The sequence below is a fragment of the Danio aesculapii genome, chromosome 2 (assembly GCF_903798145.1).
Source record: "Danio aesculapii chromosome 2, fDanAes4.1, whole genome shotgun sequence".
In the NCBI taxonomy this organism is placed as follows: Eukaryota; Metazoa; Chordata; class Actinopteri; order Cypriniformes; family Danionidae; genus Danio; species Danio aesculapii.
Window position 1 is genome coordinate 51,969,633 of NC_079436.1, and position 25,621 is coordinate 51,995,253.

Sequence of the window (25,621 nt, forward strand, 5' to 3'; positions counted from 1 at the left end):
GCTTGTAAAGCGTTTATTAATTATAGTTCAACATTAGCTAATGCATTAAAACCCAAAGTTGTGGTTAACATTATGTAATACACCATGAGTTAATATGAACTAACGTGAACTAAGGTTAATTAACTTAAATTACATTAACTAAACTAATGGACAATTGTTTTAAAGTGCTACCATTAATTTTTCAAAATTTTCTGCATATTTACAAATTACCGATACCTACGATTTGTTGATAGATTTTTCGGCTGATTACTGATACATTAGCCAATACTTGCAATACTATACAATAACACAATACTATATATATATATATATATATATATATATATATATATATATATATATATATATATATATATATATATATATATATATATATATATATATATATAATTCTGCATGATTACAAAAACAAAAGGCAGACGCATACAGTGAATAACTTTTATTTTTGATTGTCTGAATTTTATTAGTCAATTATTCTTTTTATGGCCAACTTTCTTTTATATATATCAAATCTACCACCTGATAATTCAATTTGATTCAAGTTTATTTGTATAATGCTTTATAACAATAAATATTGTTTCAAAGCAGGTTTACAAAAGGTGCACATTATTGCAAATTAAAGTTACAATCAAATATGTTATTATATATAAACATAGCTAACCTGCAGTTTTATAGCATATACTGTAGGTGATGTCAAGCTAAAAAACAAACGATAAATGAAGCAACCAAGTTACTGACATTAACTGAAAATAGCTGAAAAATAATCAAACGTGATGGGCAGCAAGCATGTGTAGTGATTTAACCAGTGTAAATATTGCATAATTTATTGGTCTAAAGATATCGGCCTAAATTTGTAATTGGACAGATGATGATAACATTAAAAATAGCATTTATCACCCGATAATGATGCAGACGCCAAAATATCGAGCATCCCTAATCACAAGGAAAAGAGTACTTTTAATATGAATATGTTCAATATGTATATTCAGATGTTCAATGGTGTGACTGGCTACATACAGTACAGAAAGTCAAAATTATTCGCTCTCCTGTGACTTAGTTTTCATTTTCACATATTTCGCAAATGATGTTTAACAGAGCAAGGAATTTTTCACAGTATTTCCTATAATATTTTTTCTTCTATCTGTTTTATTTTGGCTAGAATAAAAGCAGTTCTTAATTTTTTAAAAACTAATTTAAGACCAAAATTATTAGCCTCATTAAGCAATATTATTTTCCTATTGTCTACAGAACAAACCATCATTATGCAATGATTTGCCTCTTTTAAGTCTTTAAGCTGAACAGGAGAGTCTTGAAAAATATCTAGTCAAATATTATATACTGTCATCATGGCAAAGATTAAATAAACCAGTTATAAGAAATCACTTATTAAACTATTATGTTTACAAATGTGTTGACGAAAAATCTTCTCTCCGTTAAACAGAAATTGGGGGAAAATATGCAGGAAGGCTAATAATTCTGACTTCAACTGTACATTGATTTTTTTGTATAATTTATTTACTCTTTTAAATATGTATATTGTTGTAATTGTAGTGTGTCGCACCATCCATGGCGTCACTGAAGAAGCTGACAGAGCTCAGTCCTCTCTTCCTGCGAGGAGGCGGGACTTCCTCCTGGACATCCACAGTCAGCTTGATCTGTTCATTCTGACACACTGGCTCCTGTCGATCAAAGTTGACATCAAAACCTAGTAAATGTGCTCACTGTTTCCAGTGTTTTATTAAACACGTCATACTTATTTTACTTAAAGGGATAGTTCTCCCAAAATGTACATTTCACCAAACCTATTTGAGTTTCTTTCCTCTGTTGAACACAAATAATTATTTTGAAGAATGTTGTTAGATGGCACCCATTGACTTTAATAGTATTTTTCCTACTATGGAAGTCAATGGCTATCCTTAGCCAGCATTTTAAAAAATATCTTCCTTTGTGTTTGACAGAAGAAAGAAAATCATTAAGGTTTAAAATCACACGAAGGAGAATAAATTTTCAATTTTGGGTGAACTATCCCTTTAATATGTCATGTAGATATATTTGTCTAATTGCACACATCCATATTTCACTTATATTTAAGATCTGAAAACATGGAATATTTTATATTGAGCTATTAAAATAGTAGATATGGGGGAAAATATGTAAATTCTGAGTTTTTCTGAATATACTAGGCATATGTTTGAGTAAAAACAATAATATTTGTTCAGGTAAAGGTGTGATTACATTTACACATTTCAAATAAAAATATTGTATTTTAGAGAAATTTGTAATTTTTTAAGATAATAATTGGTCAAAATAACAAACATTTTCAAAAGTCAGGATGATTCCAAAAAGTATTGCTTAATTTTTCTTAAGTTAAAACATTGGTATTGTATTGCCTAAAAATAAATATACGCATGAACATTTTGTGCTCTGAATGACAGCATTTTTTTAAGAAAACTTTGAAATTTTTTTCAGTGTTAAATTATTATTATTTTAACATTTATCTAATTTTGTCCACATCCCTGAACCACAAAAGCAGTTTTAAAGGTGCAGTGTGTAAGTTTGACACTCAGTGGTTTAACTAGGTATTGCACTCTTGCATCAAAACATGCGCAAGCACAGGTTGCCAGATTGGTGAAATCAACAAGAGTGTGCCCGACTATTGAGCCTAAAGGCTGATTTAAGAGAGTCTTTCCTGACCAAGGCAACCTGGGAGGCTGAAATATAATTAGCTAAAGTGGCAGTGGGTGGGTTAAAAGACCAAAACAAAGACAGCATTTTGGCACGTGAAGCACATTTTCAAAGCAGAATATCTGACTACAACATTGTTTTTCAGTTGTTTCTTAAATATCTTCAAACATATTATGGCATTTTTATGCTTTAGAAGAGTCAAAAACTTACATACAGCACCTTTAAGTTGTACAGATACAATTTGGGTCAAAATTATATATTTTTATTTTATGCCAAAAATCATTAGAATATTAGTAAAGGTCAGGTTCCGTGAAGATATTTTTGTAAAATTCCTGTTATAAATACATCAAAACACAATTGGTGATTAGTAATATGCAATGCTAAGATCTTCATTTGGACTACTTCAAAGGTTATTGTCTCAATATCTTTTGAACCATCAATTTCTAGAAAATCAGATTTCCGTATCTCAGCCAATCATAGGAAAATCTGCATCAATGGAAAGCTTATTTATTCAGATTTCACTTGATATATAAATCTCAATTTCCAAAATAATGATATTTATGACTGGTCTTGTGGTTTACCATCACATGTTTTGCTAAAATTGTAGCAGTGCGTTTATTTTGTGACTGAAGAGTTGCATTGACTTTCTCTACACTGAAAAAAAAAATCAGCAAATTAGTCTTTTTTCCTTATTCTGTGATTCATGTTTTTATTTTTCCCCATTTATTTATGCTTTTGAATTGCATTATTGGACCTTAATCTTTATTTCATCTACTTTTAACCTTGAAAAGTAAAAAATTATTTTATTGACATTTTTAATTATTTACAATAATTAAATAATTAATACGGGTTAGTGTTGTATATTACGCTACAAAAACCTTCTTAAAATTTCTTCAACATTATTTTAAACTTCTTAAAAGTCAATAAAAGTCACTTTGTTAAACTGAGAGTTGAATTTTCAACATCAACAGTCGACAGAGCAGAGATCAATATCCCATAATGCAATTCACACCCGTAAATAAACAGAACACACAACAACCGTTAATCAACAGATATTTTTTACAGTGTACTTTAGAGCTGTTTTGGGCTTCCAGAAACATGATGTTGATTTGAATGATGATTTCAATTTATCAGAGACTTACCGTTCCCTCCTTGACCTTCTCCATGCTGAACTTGAGGCCAGTGGTGGGTGTGTGTGGACTGATGATGCCGTTCTGCTCAAGAGAAATGTTGAGTCTGCCGTTGGCGAGTGTTGGCGTGAACACCTGAGACGAGTGACTCCTGATGCTCCCCGTGCGGCGCTTGTTCCACGGTGTCGCCATGGATCCCGCTCGGCTCCGCCCACCATCAGCAACACTGTGCTCATCGTCTGCAAAGTCGGCCTCGGAATTATTGCGCGGCCTGAAGGTGAAGATGCTCATTTGGCTTCCCCGACGAGTGCTCAGAGGATGAGAAGAGAGCGTGGCCAGGAGAGGGTGAGCTGGCTACAAAACAGCACATGCAAGACATTAGAACAGTGTTTCTCAACCCTGATCCTATTGGCACACCAACAGTCTCCCTTATCTGACCCATTCATTTCTGGGTTTGGAGTCTCTTCTAATGTTCTGATGAGTTGATTCAGGTGAGTTTGATTAGGAAGAGGTTGAAAGTGTGTAGGTTGCTGGTTCGAGTCTCAGCTGGGTCAGTTGGTATTTCATTGTGGAGTTTGCATGTTCTCCCCGTGTTGGCATGCGTTTCCTCCGGGTGCTTCGGTTTCCCAAAACAGTCCAAACACATGTGTTATAGGTGACTTGGGTAAACAAAATTGGCTGTAGTGTATGAGTGTGTGTGTGTGAATGTAAGAGTGTATAGGTATTTCCCAGTACTGGGATGCAGCTGGAAGGGCACCCGCTGCGTAAAACATATGCTGGAATAGTTGGTGGTTCATTCCACTGGGGCGACTCCTGATAAATAAGGAACTAAGCTGAAATGTTGATGTGCCTTCAGGAACAGGGTTGGGAAACACTGCATTAGAGAAACTTTATATACACATTATACACAGCACTTTAACTCTTTCTGACTGTTATTGTAATTTAATAACAAGGACCTTTTGTAGCGATTTAGCTTTAAAAGCATTTAGATTTATTTTGACAGATTAAAAGATCAATTTTGCTGGTAAAAAAGGTCAAATTTCAAATCAATAAGGTCTTCACATTAATAAGGTTAACATTAGTAAATGCATTAGTTAACCATTTATGCGTTACCCTCTTATTTACCCTCCCATCTCTTGTTCCAAACCTGCTTGAGTTTCTTTCTTCAGCTGATACAAAGAGAGGGGTCTGGATGCAGACCTGGTGCAGTGCAATCTGGGCTGCATCTAATGCTTTTTAATGGGCTCGCCTAACCCCACCCCTAACCCTACCCCTCACAGTGACGTCACTAGCTCCATTTGAGTGCATTGTGTCTGACATCGCATCGCTTAGTGATGCAATCTCAGCTTGCATTATAAAGGTTGCATCCAGATGCTATTGGATTTGAATGTTATCACTCGATTGAATGACCATTATAAGGCTCAGAAGGCTGTTATCATCCATCCACATGGTTAATCAGCTATAGATCACATACAACTGTGGCCGGAAGTTAACGAGAATTATTTATAAAATGTATTAAATTTCCTATTAATTGCATTTTATTAAAGTCTACCCCCACCCAAACCTTAAACCCAACCCTCACAGTAATGTAAAAACACATATGAATCCGGAGTCTTCTCTATTAGTATAACTAAACCGCCACCCACCAATCGTGGCTTAGCAACTATAGCCACACGCAGGGGCTCTGTCAAGCTTTCGAGCGAGGGAAACGAGCTGTAGTGTTGTGCATATGGATTGTGGAAATCTGACACCCGGTATCCTAATAGTTTGGACGGGGTGGGGGAATTTTTTCTTTCCAGAACCTAAAACCCAAGGGGAGAAATGCCAGCGTGGATCAAGCTCTGTGAGGGGCGCTAAATGAGAAGAGTTAAGTTGGTTTTGTTTTTGATATTTCTGACACATTCAGTGATAAACGGCAATAACTCGCACACCTCTTACCCTAAACAGATCTAAACAGATCTGTTTCCTACAAAAATACAAAGCAGGTTATATTTCCCAGCTGTCTTTTTCTTTCTTTTTTCACCGCTCAATATTATAAGCACTGCTCCGCTTAAGCCTTCGCAATAGCTGTAAGAGCGAGCACAATCCAGTCATATTTCTATCTGTTTGAAGCTACGAATATTTGAAATTACATATCAACCAAACAAAACCGAGATGTGATCCCAAACTGAGCACTTGTGATCAATATACTTCACCCGCAGCTGCTTTTCAGTAATTTATAACCCTCATGTCCATGTCAGAGCCAATGTTTTCGTCTGTCTTTTGGAGATTTAGTAATTGGTGACGACGTTATAACGGGTTAGTGTCTGCTTTTATATTTGGTGTCGGATTAATATTTGCTGGTAGGGAAAATCTATTTCTGCTGTTTATACTTTGATTTGCATTTCAATTTATTTATTTAATCCACTGAACTGCAAATTAGAATAGAAACTGTATAAAAAGCACACAAACATACTGACAGTTATAGCTACTGTAGATTATTATGGGTCAATGATGCTAATATTTGGCACAAATCCGTCAGTTTCCCCTTTCTGGCTGCTCTTTCTATGAATGATGTAGAAGCACAGTCCATGCGTGTTTCCTCGTTGGTTAGTAACACCTTATATTTCATTGCACAACAATTAATCTATCAGGCTTTTTGGCTAAAAAAGAGAAATCTTTAGTTATTAGTTATTAGATTATTTTTAAATTTCACCTCTCCTGCTGTGCATGAACTAAGCTGATGAATATGAGGCGGCTAGGCTAACCTAGCTTCAATTTTGATTAAATAATTTTCTAATTGGTTGCCTATTATGTCATGAATATACCCCTGTAATGCATACTGCAGTCCTTTTTTTTGTCTGGCTTTCTCAGATATCTCACCTGTTTGCCAAAAATGACTAATTATGTCCTTGAGAATGTCTGACACTGGCACATACACATAGTAATAGACGAGCCAGGCACAAAAGCTTGACAGGCGTAGCAACAGTAACTAAGGAGGGTGGGGCTTAGCGAAGGGTCCATTAACCACAAGAATTATTTATATTATTTATTAAATTTTCCATTTATTGTTGTTTTTTATTAACGTCTAACCCTACCCCCATCCCTATAACCCAACCATCACAGTAGTGTAAAAACAGATCTGGATCTGGAGTCTTCTCTATTAGTATAGCTGATTAACCATGTGGATGGATGATAACAGTCTTCTGAGCCTACTAGTAGGCGCAGACAGCCCCTACCGGCCCATATCAATCAGCTAATGGCCATTCAGGCGAGTGATCACATTCGAAGTGGTGCTTTCTTCTGTTGAACACAAAAGAAGATATTTTGAAGAATGTTGGAAACCAGTGTCCATTGACTTTCATAGTTTGCTTCTACTATGTAATGGCTGACAGTATCCAACATTTAAAATATCTTATTTTGTGTTCAATAGAAAACAATTAAACTTCTAAAGGTTTGCAACCCATTGTGTGTGAAAAGTATCAGTGAGTAAATCCCTTTAACTAAAATTTACCTGCAATTACTGAGCAAGTCTGGGGTTTCAATTTAAAATACAACATGTTACCATTGACTAATTCATAAGTTTAATTTAAAAAAGGTATTAGTTAATGTAAAAATGTGGAGAAAGGTACAGTAAATATAAATAAAACAGTTTGTAAATCCTTACTTTTTCATCAAGCGGTTCAAACTTTGGCAAAAAGCTGTCCTCAATCTCCTCTGAGAGCGTTCTGTGGGATCTCGTTCTGGTTCTGCATTTTATCGAGTCTTTTCGGGAGAAAGGAGATGGACAAAAATCTGCTGCCAGAGCCATCTCAGCCTCTTTTCTGCGCTGTTTTGCTAAAGCCTATTTCCAAAATGAACAGAAAAAAATATGCATCAGAGTCCAACGTAACCAATGGCATTACAATGTAATCTGTCATTGAAAGACATTTGTCATGTTTTATTTTTATTGAATTTTTTTGTCTTTAAAAATTGTAGCAAAGCTGTTAAAACTACTGATAAATGATAACCCTCACAATGCGTTCAAAGTCTGTTTAATGTTTTGGTTTCTTGGGTTTTTTCAGACTTGATTAAGATCAGTTTATAACTCAAATTAACTTTTAAATCACAACTTTTTTAACCATGTTTGGCAAGCTCTGAATAATGAGTGAATGTTAAGAAAATGTGATTTTTGAATAGTTTAAAAGCTAACATATTTTAGTGCATGTACTACTGTTTATTTAAAAAGTCTAATTCCTTAATTTCTAAATACACAATAACCGCAAAAATATGTTTTCTTTTTCAGTATTGATGATAATTTAGAAATTTGTCATCGTATGAAATTTATGAGAAACAAATCAAAACTCAGAGAATTACCAATAATAGAAAAGCAATAATTACCAACTATGAGGTGAACACAATTTAAATATTTTAACTGCTTACCCATGACAGGATTGCCCCAAAAATAGTCAAAATTAATTAAATAATAAAACAATAAAATTTGACTCTACGTTTTCAAACTAAGTGAATCTTTTTACATGCATATACTTTTTTATTCAAATATACAGTTTCTGCTGTTCTGACATCAGCTGCAGATGTGAATTAATGACGGAAGAAAGTAGTTTCTCGTATAAAAGGATTTTTTTTAAGACTCTCCGTGTTTGATTTTCTTTTTATATACACAATTACGCCGTCGAACTGTTGTATAAACACAATTTCACACTCATAGCAGTGCGATATGGCTGTATATCGTCACTGGTGGGACACTAAGGCACTCTGCTTGCGGCCTCGAGCCAACCCACCAGTGCTGATATACAGCCATATCGCACTTCTACTCGAGTGATATTGCTCATATATACACTTATTTATTTAACAACATACTTGTTTTACATTTCAATTCACACATAATATAGCTATACATACAAAATTGTGTATGTAGTAATTACATACATTTGTCAATTTGTATATTTTTGTATTCTCTACTTATTTATTTTAATTCCTTTGTTATCTCCTTATCTCTTTATTATCTCTTGCATTTATAATCTTTTCCTGTCACTGTCATTCTGTTATTCCACAAGTTTTATCTCCCCTCTGGTATTCGATACAGAACTCCTATTAGTAAAACAAATCGGTTCAAACTTTCATGTATCCCCTCAGCTGTAAACTTATTACATTTAGGGCAGATTTGTATTGTATAAAATGTTTTGTGGATTATGTGTGATGTGCTTGCTGCAACCAAATTGACTTTGGGAAATTGGAAGAGTCTTAATTATCATATGCATTTGTTTCTATGGCAAAACATGTCTTTTTTTCACCAAAGAAGGCTCACACAAATTCCAAAGGCAGATACTGATAGGATCAGGGCCTGGTGTGTGGACTTTAGGGGGTTTTACGATGTGGTCACATGTTGATTGGTCAGTTTGAACGTCTCAGTATTTGTGCTTTGGTCACATGGTCAAGAAAGAGACAAAATAGCTGGTAAACTCTGCTCTGTCTCTTTTTCTTCTCTGCATTTTTTGAGCTCTGCTCCTCTCCTTCTCTGGATGTTATCTTCTCTGGCTCTACTGCTCCCAGGCTCTTTGAGGCCTACTTACTCTCTTTCTCTCTCTCTCTCTCTCTCCCTCCTCCTGTCTCTCTCTTTCTTAGATAACTTTATTTTAATTTAAGCTGGGTACAATTATTATCATATGTTTTTATCATTTCATATTTTATCATCTTATACAGTTATTAGTAACTAATTCAGTTGTAACCATGGAGAGTTATTGTCATTAAATCATTTTATTATCAAGTATTTGTGAATTACTTTCGATTTAACATCAACACTTAATTGTTCCATATTGCAATACAATTTAATCACGTAATAGCAATACTCTCCCACATTTTTAGCTATTAATGCTGCCCTTATTTCTGTTTTTGGTATAAGATTGCAAAAGAATGGTTTGACTATAATGTACAGATTTTTACCATCAATATACTGATAACTTTTTAGTTACTCTGCAGAACTACAGTTCGAACAGCTGTGGTTAAAACCCATTCTTACAAAATGTATAAAAACTAACTAACTAACTAACTAACTAACTAACTAACTAACTAACTAACTAACTAACTAACTAACTAACTCACTCACTCACTCACTCACTCACTCACTCACTCACTCACTCACTCACTAACTGTCATAACAACAAATTCCTCTTATGTGTAAAAATACCTGGCTCTTTTTGATTCAGATTCGGATTCAGGGTCAAAATAGAGCTGAATACATAGTGAGGTATAAATATTTTCATCTCTTTACCTATTCAAATGTATTTAATCTTATTTTATTTTACAAAAACTTTTCTGTTTTCCCTTTTCAAATATTTCCCAAATGTTAAACAGAGCAGGACATTTTTCACAGTATTTCCTATAATCATTTTTTTCTGCAAAAAGTCTTATTTGTTTTATTTAGGCTAGAATAAAAGCAGTTTTTATATATTTAAAAAATATATATTTTAAGGTCAATATTGTTAGCCCCCAAAAGCAATATATTTCTTCGATAGTCTACAGAACAAGCCATCATTATACTATAACTTGCCTAATTACCCTAATTTGTTTACTCTATTAACTTAGTTAAGCCTTTAAGTGTCACTTTAAGCTGAATACTAGTATCTTGAAAAATATCTAGTCAAATATTATTTACTGTCATCATGGCAAAGATAAAACAAATCAGTTAATAGAAATGAGTTATTAAAACTATTATGATTAGAAATGAAAAAAATCTCTCTGTTAAACAGAAATTGGGGAAAAAATAAACAGGGGCGGCTAATAGTTCAGACTTTAACTGTGTGTTGATACGTATTTAAATTACCCTCTGCTCCTTGCGCAGATGCTCCATGGCCAGCTGAAACTCTCTCTCTTTGGCCCAGGCTTCAGCGATGGTGGCCTGGTTCTGCTCCTCATACGCCATGGCCACCACAGCCAGGATCAAGTTCACCAGGTAAAACGAACCCAGAAAAATCACCAGCACAAAGAAGATCATGTAGGTCTTCCCCGCCGACCGCAGAGTCTGCCGCAGAGAGGAAGATGAACAGGTTTGCAATGGGATGGTTCTGTAATAATGCTGTATGAATGTACATGTATTTGTACATCATTTTATTTTCATACTTTAAGGACATTTTTCATTACTAAATTAAGCGTTACATTATTTAAAAATTAGTTATTTATAAGCAGTTGGTCCATAGTGTGCAGTTATTATAAAGTGTTCCTTAAATATATCTTCTTACCTAAAGCAAACTCATAAAGGTTTACTTTAGTGTCAGTAAATGGTGAGTACATTTTCATTTTTGGGTGAACTAATGGTAACACTTTATTTTGATGGTCCATTTGAGTATTAGTAGACTGTCTGCTTAATATCTGTTAATACGGCTGCTAAACAGACATTTAACAGACTATAGGAAACTTTGCAAGTACATGTAAACTTACAATAACCCTAACCCCAACCTAACAGTCTACTTATAATCTAATGAGAATTAGCTGGCATGTAGATGCAATGTAACTTAAATTCAACAAACGGACCATCAAAATAAAGTGTGACCGAACTAATTATTCTCCATGTTGGCAGATGAGTGTTCAGTGTTGTACCTGGTGGTAAAGGCTTTCCCAGTAGTCTTGTGTCATCAGTCTGAACAGACCCAGAAAAGCCCAGCCAAAGGTGTCAAAGCTTGTGTAGCCGTAGTTTGGGTTTCGACTTGTTTTCAAACAGTCAAATCCATCAGGGCACTTCCTGTGTGTGGAAGAAATATATAAAAATTGTAAATCTGGGGTCATATAGTTTATTGCTTCAATGTAATATTCATTTTCTCATTTATAAGTCTACATGGGGAAATGATTAGGAATAATAAATGTCAGTAAGCGATCAAACTTGCTGTACAAATGACAGTATAAGTGATAGTAGTTTGATTTCGCAACATCGAGCAACATAACAAATAAACTTGAATTGAACTGAATTGATTAATATTTGTATTCCAGGATTGTTTGGACCTGCAGAATCTTTTCATTTAGTAAAAAGTTAATATAAAGTCCAGATTTTTTAAACCTACATATTTATTTATTTATTTAGGGTGACGTGGTGGCACAGTGGGTAGCATGTTCGCCTCACAGCAAGAAGGTCACTGGTTCAAGCCTCGGCTGGGTTAGTTGGCATTTCTGTGTGGAGTTTGAATGTTCTTCCTACGTTCGCATGGGTTTCCGCCAGGTGCTCCGGTTTCCTCCACAAGTCCAAAGACATGCAATACAGGTGAATTGGGTATGCTAAAAATCGACCGTAGTGTATGAGTTTGTGTGTGTGTGAGAGTGTGTATGGATGTTTCCCAGTGATGAGTTGCGGCTGAAAGGCCATCCGCTGCGTGAAACATGTGCTGGAATAGTTAGTGGAACATTCCACTGTTGCGACTCCTGATTATTAAAGGGACTAAGTCGAAAAGAAAATGAATTAATTTATTAATTTATTTAAATTGTTCTCTGATGTCTACATAGTAGGTATGTGTCTTAGGTTATTCAACAATTCTCTAGAGACATTTTTATTTGCTCATTTATAACCACAGAAATTACCCCATAGAATGAAAAGCTTGGTTATGACCATATTTGGAACAGTTGTGAATATTAATAAGCTCTGCTCTGATGCTCCTGTACCCCATCAGCGTCACACACACAAACAAACACACATATACACTCACTAGCCGCTTTATTAGGTACACCTGTCCAACTGCTCTTTAAAGCCAATTTCTAATCAGCCAATCCCATGGCAGCAACTCAATGCTTTTAGGCATGTAGACATGGTCAAGGCGATCTGCAGCAGTTCAAAATGAGCATCAGAATAGGGAAGAAAGGGGATTTATTAGGTGATATATTGAATGTGGCATGGTTGCTGGTGCAAGACTGCTGATCTACTGGGATTTTCACGCACAACCATCTCTAGGGTTTACAGAGAATGGTCTGAAAAAGAGAAAATATCCAGTGAGTGGCAGTTCTGTGGGCGAAAATGCCTTGTTGATGCCAGAGGTCAGGGGAGAATGGTCAGACTGGTTCCAGATGATAGATTGGAAACAGTAACTCAAATAAGCACTTGTTACAACTGAGGTCTGCAGAAGAGCATCTCTGAGCACACAACACATCCAACCTTGAGGCGGATGGGGTACAGCTGCAGAAGACCACATCGGGTGCCACTCCTGTCAGCTAAGAACAGGAAACTGAGGCTACAATTCACACAGGCTCACCAAAATTGGACAATAGAAGATTGGAGAAACGTTGCCTGGTCTGATGAGTCTCGATTTCTTCTGTAACATTCGGATGGTAGAGTCACAATTTGGCATCAACAACATGGCATGTTGGCTCCATCCTGCCTTGTATCAACAGTTCAGGCTGCTGGTGGTGGTGTAATGGTGTGGGGGATATTTTCTTGGCACACTTTGGGCCCATTAGTACCAATTGAGCATCGTGTCATCGCCACAGCCTACTTGAGTATTGTTGCTGACCATGTCCATCCCTTTATGACTACAGTGTACCCATCTTCTGATGGCTACTTCCACCAAGATAACGCACCATGTCATATAATGTGAATCATCTCAGACTGGTTTCTTGAACATGACAATGAGTTCACTGTACTAAAATGGCCAATCCAAAAGTGCACATTTGGGATGTGGTGGAATGGGAGATTCAGATCATGGATGTGCAGCCGACAAATGTGCAGCAACTGTGTGATGCTATCATGTCAATATTAGGTAAAATCTCTGAGGAATATTTCCAGTACCTTGTTGAATCTATGCCACGAAGGATTAGGGCAGTTCTGAAAGCAAAAGGGGTCCGACCTGGTAATAGTAAGGTGTACCTAATAAAGTGACCGGTGAGTGTACTATACAAATTGGATAGAACAGTTTTAGTTTTGTACAACAAATTTATTATCATGGTATGTAAGAGTCAAAGGCCACATGCCCCATTTTGGTTGTCTGCTTCAAGCTGAATTTACATATTAAATAATGTAATATAAGTCCTGGGTGAGTGGTTAGCACTGTCGCTTCACAGCAAGAAGGTGGCTGGTTCAAGCCTCGGCTGGGTCAGTTGGCATTTCTGTGTGGAGTTTGCATGTTCTCCTCGTGTTCGCGCGAGTTTCCTCCGGTTTCCCCCAAAAGTCCAAAGACGTGGTATAGGTGAATTTGGTAAGCTAGATTTTCCGTAGTGTGAATGAGTGTGAATGGATGTTTCCCAGTGATGGGTTGCAGCTGGAAGGGCATCCGCTGCGTAATACATATGCTGGATAAGTTGGCGGTTCATTCCTCTGTGCCAACCCCAGATTAATAAAGGGACTAAGCCAAAAAGAAAATTAATAAATGAATATAAGTCCTATCATCATTCACTTATATTCTGACCTCCACATATTAACATATCTGAATTAATAAGGGGTCATGGTACGTTTTATTATATATTAAACTATTCAAAATACCTTGCTATCATGTTAAGATTAAGAATCAAAACTACATAACTACATACTTTCCCAGAATTCCCTGCATGGCACATCCCTTTTTATGCTTATTGTTGACATTACTAAGGATCTTTTTAGTTGTTTCTCCTTCAGTTTTGTACATTAGAGATTTATATTACATCTAATATTTATAAACAATGTTTATTTTCGTGACTTTAATTTTATGTGTGTTACGATACTGGTGTTTAGTAGCTGTGTGAAAGACATCGAGCACCTTCTATACACTGATACACTTTTCTGCTAGTGGTAAATGTTGTTAGTGATGAGCATTGGTTCATTATGTAACTTTCTCATCACCACCTGCATATGGCTGTGTTAACGTGTCTAACTGTGTAACAAAAGATGTATAGATGTTGGTAATTCAAAATACAGACATACTACATCTATATATTAATGAAATACGGTAGTTTACTGTAAAAATTAGAAATTACTTTTACAATCTGTACCGTATTTTTAACGGTAAAATACTGGCAACCACAGCTGCCGGGTTTTTTTACCGTAAATCTTACAGATTTATTTTTTACAGTGTACATAATGTACTTTAAAAATTTACTTCTGCAATATATAAAATCTTTTAGAAGTCACTGTAAGATCAACTGATTGCATTCTTGCTAAAACAGCAATCCCCAAACTTTGAAATGGCCGTGCACATTTGTACTAATACGCTCATCACATCAGGCAGCACATCAGTCACATGCACCAACAGCAAGATTAGAAGTAAACAGATGGGTATCGAGTTGCAGTTAATTTTTTTCCCCTCCCTCCCATCCTCAGTCCATCCTCTCTTTCTCTCTGTCGCCATGGTGACATTAAGTTTGAGTGGCAGCCCAAGCAGAGGACAGACGCATGTCAATCTGACAGAGGGATCATTTAGTAATGGAACTGCCAACAGCTGGAGAGCAGAGCCGCAAAACCAGGCCATCTGTAAATCTCTCGCCCAGAGGCAGAACGAGAGAGACTGCGCTAACATGAGCTCCCTGACAGTGTGTTCAAATACACACAGGTTTATATAATACACTGCAGTACAATACCACATGCAGAGACTGTAACAATAAAACCTGTGTGATACAAAGGAGGAGAAACATTTATGAGTATTCATTCATTTTCTGTCGGCTTAGTCCCTTTATTCATCAGGAGTCGCCACAGCAGAATGAACCGCCAACTTATCCAGAATATGTTTTACACAGCGAATGCCCTTCCAGCTGTAACCCAGTTCTGGAAAACACCCATACACACTCATTCACACACATGCACTACGGCCTATTTAGTTTATTCAATTCACCTATAGCGCATGTCTTTGGACTGTGGGGGAAACCAAAGCACCCGGAGGCTAACACAGGGAGAACATGCAAACTCCACAAGGAAATGACAACTGACCCAGCCGGGACTCGAACCAGTGACCTTCTTGTTGTGAGGCGACAGTGCTAACCACTGTGTCACTCCATTTATGAGTATGTGATCCTTAAATAGTGTATTTTAATATGTCATTAAGGGATTCTTATTCTTCACATGAGCGGGTGCATGCAGAGTTTTTTGGCTCGAGACTTCTGCTCTCATTGACTTCCATTGATTTTTAGACATTAAAGTACACATGAAATCAAAACTAACCATATTGATTTTTTCAGCTCATATTGCTAGTTTTGTGGTGAACAATTTATCTGTGCATGTCATTAAAAAACAACAACAATAGTTTGCCCTTGCAATCTTTAATTGAAATCTGAAAATGCACTTCCTGTTTGTTTTCAGTTCAATTCTCAGATTAGGTCAGTCTGAAGTATTGGGCATGGCTAACACACTTAACCACGCCCCTCAAGCTGTCAGTTTTGACAACAAAAAGAAATGGTGAGGAGGAGGAGTCTGTTAGGTTGTAATAACTCTCCCCAAACTCTTTCCCCCATTGTTCTGAATGAAATGTCTACTTTACTACATCCAATCAGCTCGCAGTAGAAAAAACAAGCCACACCCACTGTTTTCTCATTTAGTATTCTGTTTCTCTAGGAAATGCATCACAATACGCGGGGAAAAAAACGGTCGCAGGTTCCGGTTCATGCAGACTTTAAAAATAGCTTGTTATGCTAAAGTTTTTTAAACCTATTGTTAAACCTACTAAATCTATTTAAATATAGTAATTTTCTCATAATAAATGTCACAAGGTACTTCGGAAATATTTCCTATTATTTTCCATGTAAATATTTTAACGATTTACTTCTGAAAATTTTACATTGCTGTTATCCTTAAATACACTCTTAATATGTCATCAAGTGATTCTGTTCTTTATTGACGTTATTCTTCACATATATGCGGGTGCAGACGTTTTTTTGGCTCAAGACTTCCGGTCGCATTGATTTTTAGACATTAAAAACAGCTCGTTATTGTCATTCTTGTTATATTATTCTACTTTTTAATCTATAGCCATGAACACACTTGTTTGTAGAGCAAGTCGTTTGACCATTTTCTACCGTTTATTATTCCTAGTCATTTCTCCAAAAGGCAACTTCTAAAACAATCACAAAAGCGAGCACACTCTGTATTGCAAAATAATGTCATTACAGTTGAAATCAAAAGGATTCTTGTGAAACTTTTAATCTTTTTCAAATATTTCCTAAGTGATGTTTAACAGGCCGAGGACATTTTCACAGTATTTTCACAGTAAATCTTATAATACTTTTCTCTTTTAGAGAAAGTCTTATTTTTATTTTTATATAATTTTTATTAATGTTAAAATTATTAGACCCCTTAAGAATTTTTTTGTATTTTCTACTGAACAAAACACTTTTATCTAATGATTTGTAATTACATAACAACCTAGTTTATTCTTTAAATTGCACTTTAAGCTGAATACTAGTATCTTGCAAAATACGTAGAAAATGTGTATTATAATATGTATTATTTATATTAAATATTGAAACTACACTACCTGACAAAAGTCTTGTCATCGATCCCAGTTGTAAGAGCAACAAATATTAACTTGACTTCTAGTTGATCATTTGGAAAAGTGGCAGAAGGTAGATTTTCCTGGTGAATCATCACAAATACTGCAGAAGACTTTGTGGAAGACATTATCATATTTCCCATGTCACAAAAACTGCTTTCTTTCATCTGAGAAATATCGCTAAGTTACGAAGTATGCTATCCATCTCAGATGCAGAAAAGCTAGTCCATGCTTTTATGACTTCTAGGCTGGACTACTGTAATGCTCTGTTTGCTGGCTGCCCAGCATCCTCTATTAACAAACTTCAATTAGTACAAAATGCAGCTGCCAGAGTTCTAACCAGGTCTAGAAAATTTGATCACATCACCCCAATTTTATCCTCCTTACACTGGCTGCCTGTTAAGTTTCGTATTGAATTTAAAATATTGCTTCTTACATATAAAGCTTTAAATAATCTAGCTCCTGTTTATCTAACCAATCTTCTGTCTCGCTACAATCCAACTCGCTCTTTAAGGTCTCAAAACTCAGGGCTTCTGGTAGTACCTAGAATAGCAAAGTCGAGTAAAGGAGGTCGAGCCTTCTCATTTATAGCTCCTAAACTCTGGAATAGCCTTCCTGAAAATGTCCGAGGCTCAGACACACTCTCCCAATTCAAAACTAGATTAAAGACCTATCTGTTCAGTAAAGCATACACTTAGTGCACCACTTAGGGGGCTTCCACACAGGTTATGCATCTTGCTGATATACACTGTGAACATCAGCTACGCTAATTATTTTCTTTATTCTCCATTTCCACCTGGGGATACTCTTCCCGAGGCCCTCAGACTATGCAGAGTCACTGATTCGATCCAAGACCAACGACGAGATGATCCCAAGGTTTCCATATCCTGGACCTGGCCGAATCCTGAGCAACTACTGCGATGGTCATGGAAGAGTGGAGAACATGAGACTGTTTCCTGTGACGCTCCAGAGACAGACGAGTCTTCGCTGAGGCCAGCTTCCAGCCTCCGCCACTGAGACTGCAGCTCTGCACAAGACGTTTGGCCAGCGGAGAAATTAAAATGGTCGTGCCCAACTGAGCCTGGTTTCTCTCAAGGTTTTTTTTTTTTCTTCACTTCCGCCTTTAGTGAAGTTTTTTTTCCCTCTCCGCTGTCGCCACTGGCTTGCATGGTTCAGGATCTGTAGAGCTGCGCATCGTTGGATTTGCTCTTCAGTATTTGGACTCTCAGTAGTGATTATTAAACCACACTGAACTGAGCTCAACTGAACTGAACTTAAACACTACAAACTTAACTACACTGTTCCTATTTACTGTGACCTTTTATGTGAAGCTGCTTTGACACAATCTACATTGTATAAGCGCTATACAAATAAAGGTGAATTGAATTGAATTGAACATTGGAACCAGCATGGCCCCAAGATTCTCACAGAGATCAGTCAAGTTTGGTGAAGGAAAAATCATGGTTTGGGGTTACATTCAGTATGGGGGCGTGGGAGAGATCTGCAGAGTGGATGGCAACATCAACAGCCTGAGGTATCAAGACATTTGTGCTGCCCATTACATTACAAACCACAGGAGAGGGCAAATTCTTCAGCAGGATAGCGCTCCTCATACTTCAGCCTCCACATCAAAGTTCCTGAAACAAAGAAGGTCAAGATGCTCCAGCATTGGCCAGCCCAGTCACCAGACATGAACATTATTGAGCATGTCTGGGGTAAGATGAAGAAAGGCATTAAAGATGAATCCAAAGAATCTTGATGAACTCTCCCTTGAGGGAGTCCTGCAAGAACGCTCTCTTTGCCATTCCAGATGACTTTATTAATAAGTGATTTGAGTCATTGCAGAGATGTATGGATGCAGTCCTCCAAGCTCTTGGGAGTCAAACACAATATTCATTCTTTTTCCACTGCAGGATGACTTTATATTCTATACTGGACATTATTTCTGTTCAGTGACAAGACTTTTGTCTAAGCAAAGTCAGACCTTACTGTCCTAATTAAATAATTAAAAATCAAGGCATGATCATATTTTATTTTGGTAAAATAAGCGTAATCTAGAGGCCTTTGCCTTTCATATAAGCCAATTCTGATACCAAATGATCAACTTGAAGTCAAGTTATTATTTGTTGTTCCTAAAACTTGCATAGGTAATAAGACTTTTGTCAGGTAGTGTATTATGTTTAAAAAAGCATTGAAAAAAAATCCCCTCTGTTTTAAAAAGAATTAAAATTTCACAAGAGGGCTAATAATTTTGACTTCATCTGAATATGTCAGACAAGATTTTGTATATATCAATGTTAAACTAAGAACCTTGTATGTATATGAATATTGTTTGCATAAAGTCTTCTTTAACTACTGTTCTACTAAATGTTGATATTACCAAGAAGTTTTTTTTTCAGGAGAAACATCAAAGAACCAGAAGACTATTAAGAAGCAACTGAGAGGTTAAAGAGACATGCATGTTTTCTTTCTATCTGTCAGTCTGGTCTAGTTCACTGTCACTTAACAGGTTAATTTCACTTGTGAGGTTGCCATGAGGACAGCGGTTCTTGGTCTCTGTAGTAACAGGTGTCCTGGAGGTGGTTAAAAAGGTAGTAATAAGAGCATCTCTCAGGTTTTGCCCACTCACATGTGAGAGCTGACCTTCCATATCCACCGCTTAACAATTTAGTAAGTATGCAAGCATCTGACACCAGGGTAACCACGTATATACAGTTGAAGTCAGAACTATTCGCCCTCTTTTCTTTTTCAAATATTTCCCAAATTATGTTTAACAGAGCAAGGAATTTTTTACAGTATTTCCTATAATGTTTTTTCTTCTGGAGAAAATCTTATTTGTTTTATTTCGGCTTGAATAAAAGCAGTTTTTAAATTTTTTTAAATAAACATTTTAAGGTCAAAATTATTAGCCCCCTTAAGCAATATTTGTTTTCGATTCTTTTGAGTTATTATTATGGATTATAGATGGCAAAATCTAGTGTTTTTTTTTAAATCGTTTTATTTTTAAAAAGCATGATCGTAAAACACGAACACCGTTATGAATGTAGTAAATCGTGCTTGTTTGTTTTAAAAATTCGTGATAATGACAAAAAATACTAATTTGTGCTGCATCTGGCTCGCGTGTGCAGCCATGCTGCTGTTGTTGTAGCTGGTGTATTCTGGGAAATTTTCATACCTCTTGGTTTCGAGTGTGGTCCTGGAAAATCTCAGTTTTAAGGGCTATCTAGTCCTTCCACTTAACCCTACGCCTTCAAGCTAAAGAGTGCAAGGGGAAGGGTAAAGGGGTAGAATTGAGATTGGGCCAAAGTATATCTGACACAGTATTGAATAAATGAGATATTGAAATATTAAATTTTTTGGCATGACACATTACAAGACACATGTCTGTTTTGTCATTACCTTAATTACCGTATAAGCATTTATTTAATGTATCATCAAGCAGAAGTAAAGCTTTCAGAAGCATTTTGTCTCCCGGAAAATCAATCTACAGTCTTTTATACAGTCAAGAAACATCTAATAATAACATTTGCACGACTATTTAAAGCATGGTATTCGAAACGTTTTCAAAATAATTGCAAACAGAATGTAAACAGTCACAGGGTAAATCTTCATGCGGTCAATAGTGTCACGATCACCAGGTAGAGTGCCCACCATACACACACACACACACACACCACTTACACCACTGGACTGGACTACAAATTCTGCAGTCACACACCAGTTTCAGTTTACTTACTGATTATACACATACAGATGCAGTTCATAACCAATGATTATATGGACCATATAGAGACCATTCACACACACACATTCAGTGCTGAGTCTTGTTTTACAGTAAGTGAGGATTTCTAAGTGTTTCCCTGTCTTGTCTTGCCGTGTTTTGACCCTTTGTTTGTTTAAACTGTTTATGTTTGTTTTTTCCTGCCTCTACCCTTGGGTCTGTTGCGCCGTTTACTCTCTGGATTATCTTCATGCTACTGTTTGCTCCTGTATTGAACTTAGCCTGCCTGACAACTCAAATTCACATATATAAATATTATTAGCCCCCTTAAGCAATTTTTTTTCTGATTGTCTACAGAACAAATCATCATTATATAATGAATTACCCAAACCTAGTTATTACTAGTGTAGTAATTAACCTAGTTAAGCCTTTAAATGTGGCTTTAAGCTGTATAGAAGTGTCTTGAAAAATATCTAGTCAAATATTATTTACTGTCATCATGACAAAGATAAAATAAATCAGTTATTAGAAATCAGTTATTAAAACTATTATGATTAGAAATGTGTTGAAAAAAATCTTCCCTCGGTTAAACAGAAATTGGAGAAAAAATATACAGAGGGGCTTATAGTTCTGACTTCATTTGTATATTTGTCTTTCTGACTCTGAATTTCACTTAGTAGTTTATAAAACACCAAAGAAATCTTGCATTGAAGAGACCAGAGAAAATCACAGAGACTTGAGGCTGGACTCGCAGCAATGACAGCACTCAGAATAACTTAGCAACTGCATTGCAACTCGTTTATTTAAATACAAAATATAAAAGAATAGAAAATGGAGCAGAAATTGCTTATGTTAGAGGGCAAGCGCAATGCTATTGTCCTGATCATGGAAATTTACATCGAAAGAGTTTGTAACCGAAGGTCAAGTTTTGACTAAAAAAACAGGTCTCAGCTGACATTGAATCTCAGACAATAGAAGATATAAAAAATATATATATATATATAAAAAAGCAATAATGACAAGTACCTGTTGTTCTTAAGCATTACACAGCACAAGTGGGTTTTTTTTATTAGTTATTTAAAAAATAAATCCAGTGCTTAAAATTCAAGTATTCAAGTATCAAATATTTATTTCTTAACTTATCAAGAAATAAATAGCACAATATTGGTCATGTGGTGCCTAAAATTGATAAATTATAATAATGATATAGTTATTAATGAATTATTAATAAATAAATAATTATTTTTATTTTCAAAACTACTTTTTTCTCAATGCCAGTGTGTTTTGTTTTAAATTTGGAACGCATGTCATCAGTAGTTTATGGGGGAAAAAATTACATTTTGCCTTTTTACACACAACTATACATTTAAAAAAAAATCTCTTAATTAAATTTAAATAAAATATGCATTCATGTTCAGTGTATGTAAATATGCTATAAATTTACAAAGTCCCAAAAGTTTGATCATGAAGTATATCTGACCCTATATAGATTATGTAAGAGTTTGAATTATTCCATTTTATTTTTGGCATGGCATAGTAATGTAACAGGACAGAATGTTTGTTTTGTCATTATCTTGATTATCGTATTAGCATTTATTTCATTTGTCATCAAGCAGAAGCAAAGCCCTCAGAGGTACACAAAAAACATTACATCCATTTGATTTTGGCCCAAGACTTTTAATTCAAAATCAATCTACAGTCTTTCATAGACAGTCGAGAAACATCTAGATAATATCTGCAGGGCTGTTTTATAAATGGTATTCTAAACTAATTCATTATAATTGCAAACAGAATGTCAACAATCATGGTGTACAGTTGAAGTCAGAATTAATAAACCCCCTGAATTATTAGTTTATTTTTCACCAATTTCTGTTTAACATAGAGAAGATTTTTATAAACACATTTCCAAACATAATAGTTTTAATAACTGATTTAGTTTATCCTCGCTATGATGACAGAACATAATATTTGACTAGAAATTTTTCTAGACACTTCTATACAGCTTAAAGTGACATTTAAAGGCTTCACTAGAATTATTAGGTTAATTAGGTAGGTTAGGGTAATTAGGCCAGTTATTGTATAATGATGGTTTGTTCTGTAGACTATCAAAAAAATATATAGCTTATAATTTTGACCTTAAAATGGTTACTTTCTCCAAAAGAAAAAATATATTATTAGACATGCTGTGAAAATGTCCTTGCTTTGTTAAACATCATTTGGGAAATATTTTTAAAAAGAAAAAAAAAATGTAAGCGGGTTTAATAATTCTAACTTCAACTGTTAATCTTCACGCGGTCAATAGATAGACCCAGGGTTGTAGTTAATACCTATCTAGCAAAATGTAAAACACGTTCTCCAGGTACCTTTTGTTGCACGTTTTAGATGACTGATTCACTAGAGGGCGCTGTCTATATTTCTTTAAATCTGAAATGTGTAACTTAAGGCACGCTTTGTTGTCATTTTCAAATAAATGTCCTTTTTTATACGTCCATGAGAATGTGGAGCTTGTCATACAGATCACCAGTAAACCACTGACCTAAACCCTTGCTTAAAACCAACCAATAGTGTTTTAGAAAGCAAATGTAAAAGAAAAATGTGCTGCGACCACATAGTTTTACCTTGATTTTGCATTACTTTATCTCTGTTGTTGAAGCACGCTTTACTACACTGTAAACAATATCTGTTAATTAACAGTTTCTGTTTTTTCTGTTTATTTACAGTTGTGAATTGCATTATGGGATGTTGATCTCTGCTCTGTTAAACTGTAGAGTTGAATTTTCAACATCAAAAGTCGACAAAGTGACTTTTATTGACATTTTTGTAGTTTGAAATAATATAATGTATGAGAGATAATATATAGAGAAACAAGTCAGTAAATGTACTGGCATTTTAATACAAGGTTTTTGTACTGTAATATACGACACCAACCCAGACAAATCACTTTAAACTATAAAAAATCTCAATAAAGGCACTTTTTGGAACTTTTCAAAGTTATTGAAAAGTTGATTAAAGAAAGATCAAAGTCTCGTAATGCATTTAAGGATATTAAGTAGCAACACCATACAAGGTGAGCTACCAAGCAAACTGACCAAAGCTGAAAAGTTGTCCATATGGAGATAGATATTAGAAAGGATTTATCCTTGATTCAAATAGATTAATCTTAGTATTCATTTACTCATCTTAGAAATCGTTAAGTTGTTTTATAGTTTTTTTTTGGTGTTGTACAAAGAAATGCATGAAAACAATCCTTTAATCAACTCTAAAAATATCATTAATGTGAAAAGGAAGAAGTTGTGTTGCCACTATACTGCCCTGCAGTGTTTATTTAACCAAGACACTGCAGTCAAATGCATGTTTAAGTACGTTTTTGCGGTGTCACAAACATGTAGGCTTATTTCCAGTGAGTCTGTGTTGATATAAGCTGATCTGATTCTGCTATTGTCCAGGAGTAAGTAATTGATGTGAGTTTTCTAGTGTAAATCGCTAATGTAAACATCATGTATGGTGTTTTCTGTCTGTATCTCATTACATGTCAATCTCTCTCCCATGTTACTTACTGTGTACAGACACAGAGAGAGAGAGAAAGAGAGAGAAAAGAACATTGCTAATCCCCAATGTTCTGTTGTCGTAAAAACAGCCATTAACTAACCTACAAAAGGGCTTAGGAGGGATCAGATGTGAATGTAGAGGGAAAATCCTCTGCGGGATGCAGAGCGGTGACAGAAACTCTGTGTAAAGTGTTAAATCCACAACACAGACAAAATACAGCACAGCATAGTGACCAGAGTGTGTTATAAATAAGGAATGAGGTTTATTATAGTAATTGATCATCTCAATTGATTATCAAATGTACAGTTGAAGTGAGAATTATTAGCCCTCCTGAATTATTAGCCCACCTCTATATTTTTCCCCCCAATTTCAAACACATTTCTAAACATAGCTTTAATAATTCATTTCTAATATCTGATTTCTTTTATCTTTGCCATGATGACAGTACATAATATTCACTAGATATTTTCAAGATAGTATTCAGCCTAAAGTGACATTTAAAGGCTTAACTAGGTTAATTAGGCAAGTCGATGGTTTTGTTGACGCAGACAGACGAAACAAAGAGGGGGCTAATAATATTGACCTTAAAATGGTTTTTAAAAAATTAAAAGCTGCTTTTATTCCAGCCAAAATAAAACAAATAAGACTTTCTCCAGAAGAAAAAAGATTATAGGAAATACTGTGAAAAATTCCTTGCTCTGTTAAATATAATTTGGGAAATATTTGAAAAATAAAAAATAATTTACAGGAGACGAATAATTTTGAACTTTAATTTTAACTGTAAATCATGATTATTACCAAGTAAATTTGCAAATTTTGTACATATTTTATTTACATCGAACAATATTAGATTATCGTTAGTACATTATTCCATAGACAAAGCAGATGTCATAACAATTAACCAAGATATGATGAAGTAGTAAGAGTGAATTAATATATTGTAAAATGTGGTCCACCATTATTTTAGTTAATATTTTGAACTACGTTATTCAATAGTTTGTTTTAATACAGACACTGAATTAGTTAAAAGGTATACAGTTGAAGACTTGTTAGTAATAGAAATGCTAATGCCTTTAATAAAATGTTCACAAATGCTGTTTCACATTTTTAAATATAATAGTTTTATTAAACTA

The 25,621-nt window shown here is 35.2% G+C and overlaps 1 protein-coding gene across 1 annotated transcript in view; it reads right to left on the bottom strand.

Moving 5' to 3' along the window:
- The window catches only part of scn12aa (sodium channel, voltage gated, type XII, alpha a), a 114,508-nt gene that overhangs the window by 48,244 nt on the left and 40,643 nt on the right, over positions 1 to 25,621 (bottom strand). The window contains exons 8-12 of the mRNA XM_056445654.1: positions 11,391 to 11,532; positions 10,618 to 10,815; positions 7,462 to 7,638; positions 3,828 to 4,169; positions 1,562 to 1,679 (exon numbers count right to left, since the gene is read on the bottom strand). Of these exons, the coding sequence (XP_056301629.1) occupies positions 1,562 to 1,679; positions 3,828 to 4,169; positions 7,462 to 7,638; positions 10,618 to 10,815; positions 11,391 to 11,532 (977 nt within the window). The remainder of the gene's footprint in view (positions 1 to 1,561; positions 1,680 to 3,827; positions 4,170 to 7,461; positions 7,639 to 10,617; positions 10,816 to 11,390; positions 11,533 to 25,621) is intronic.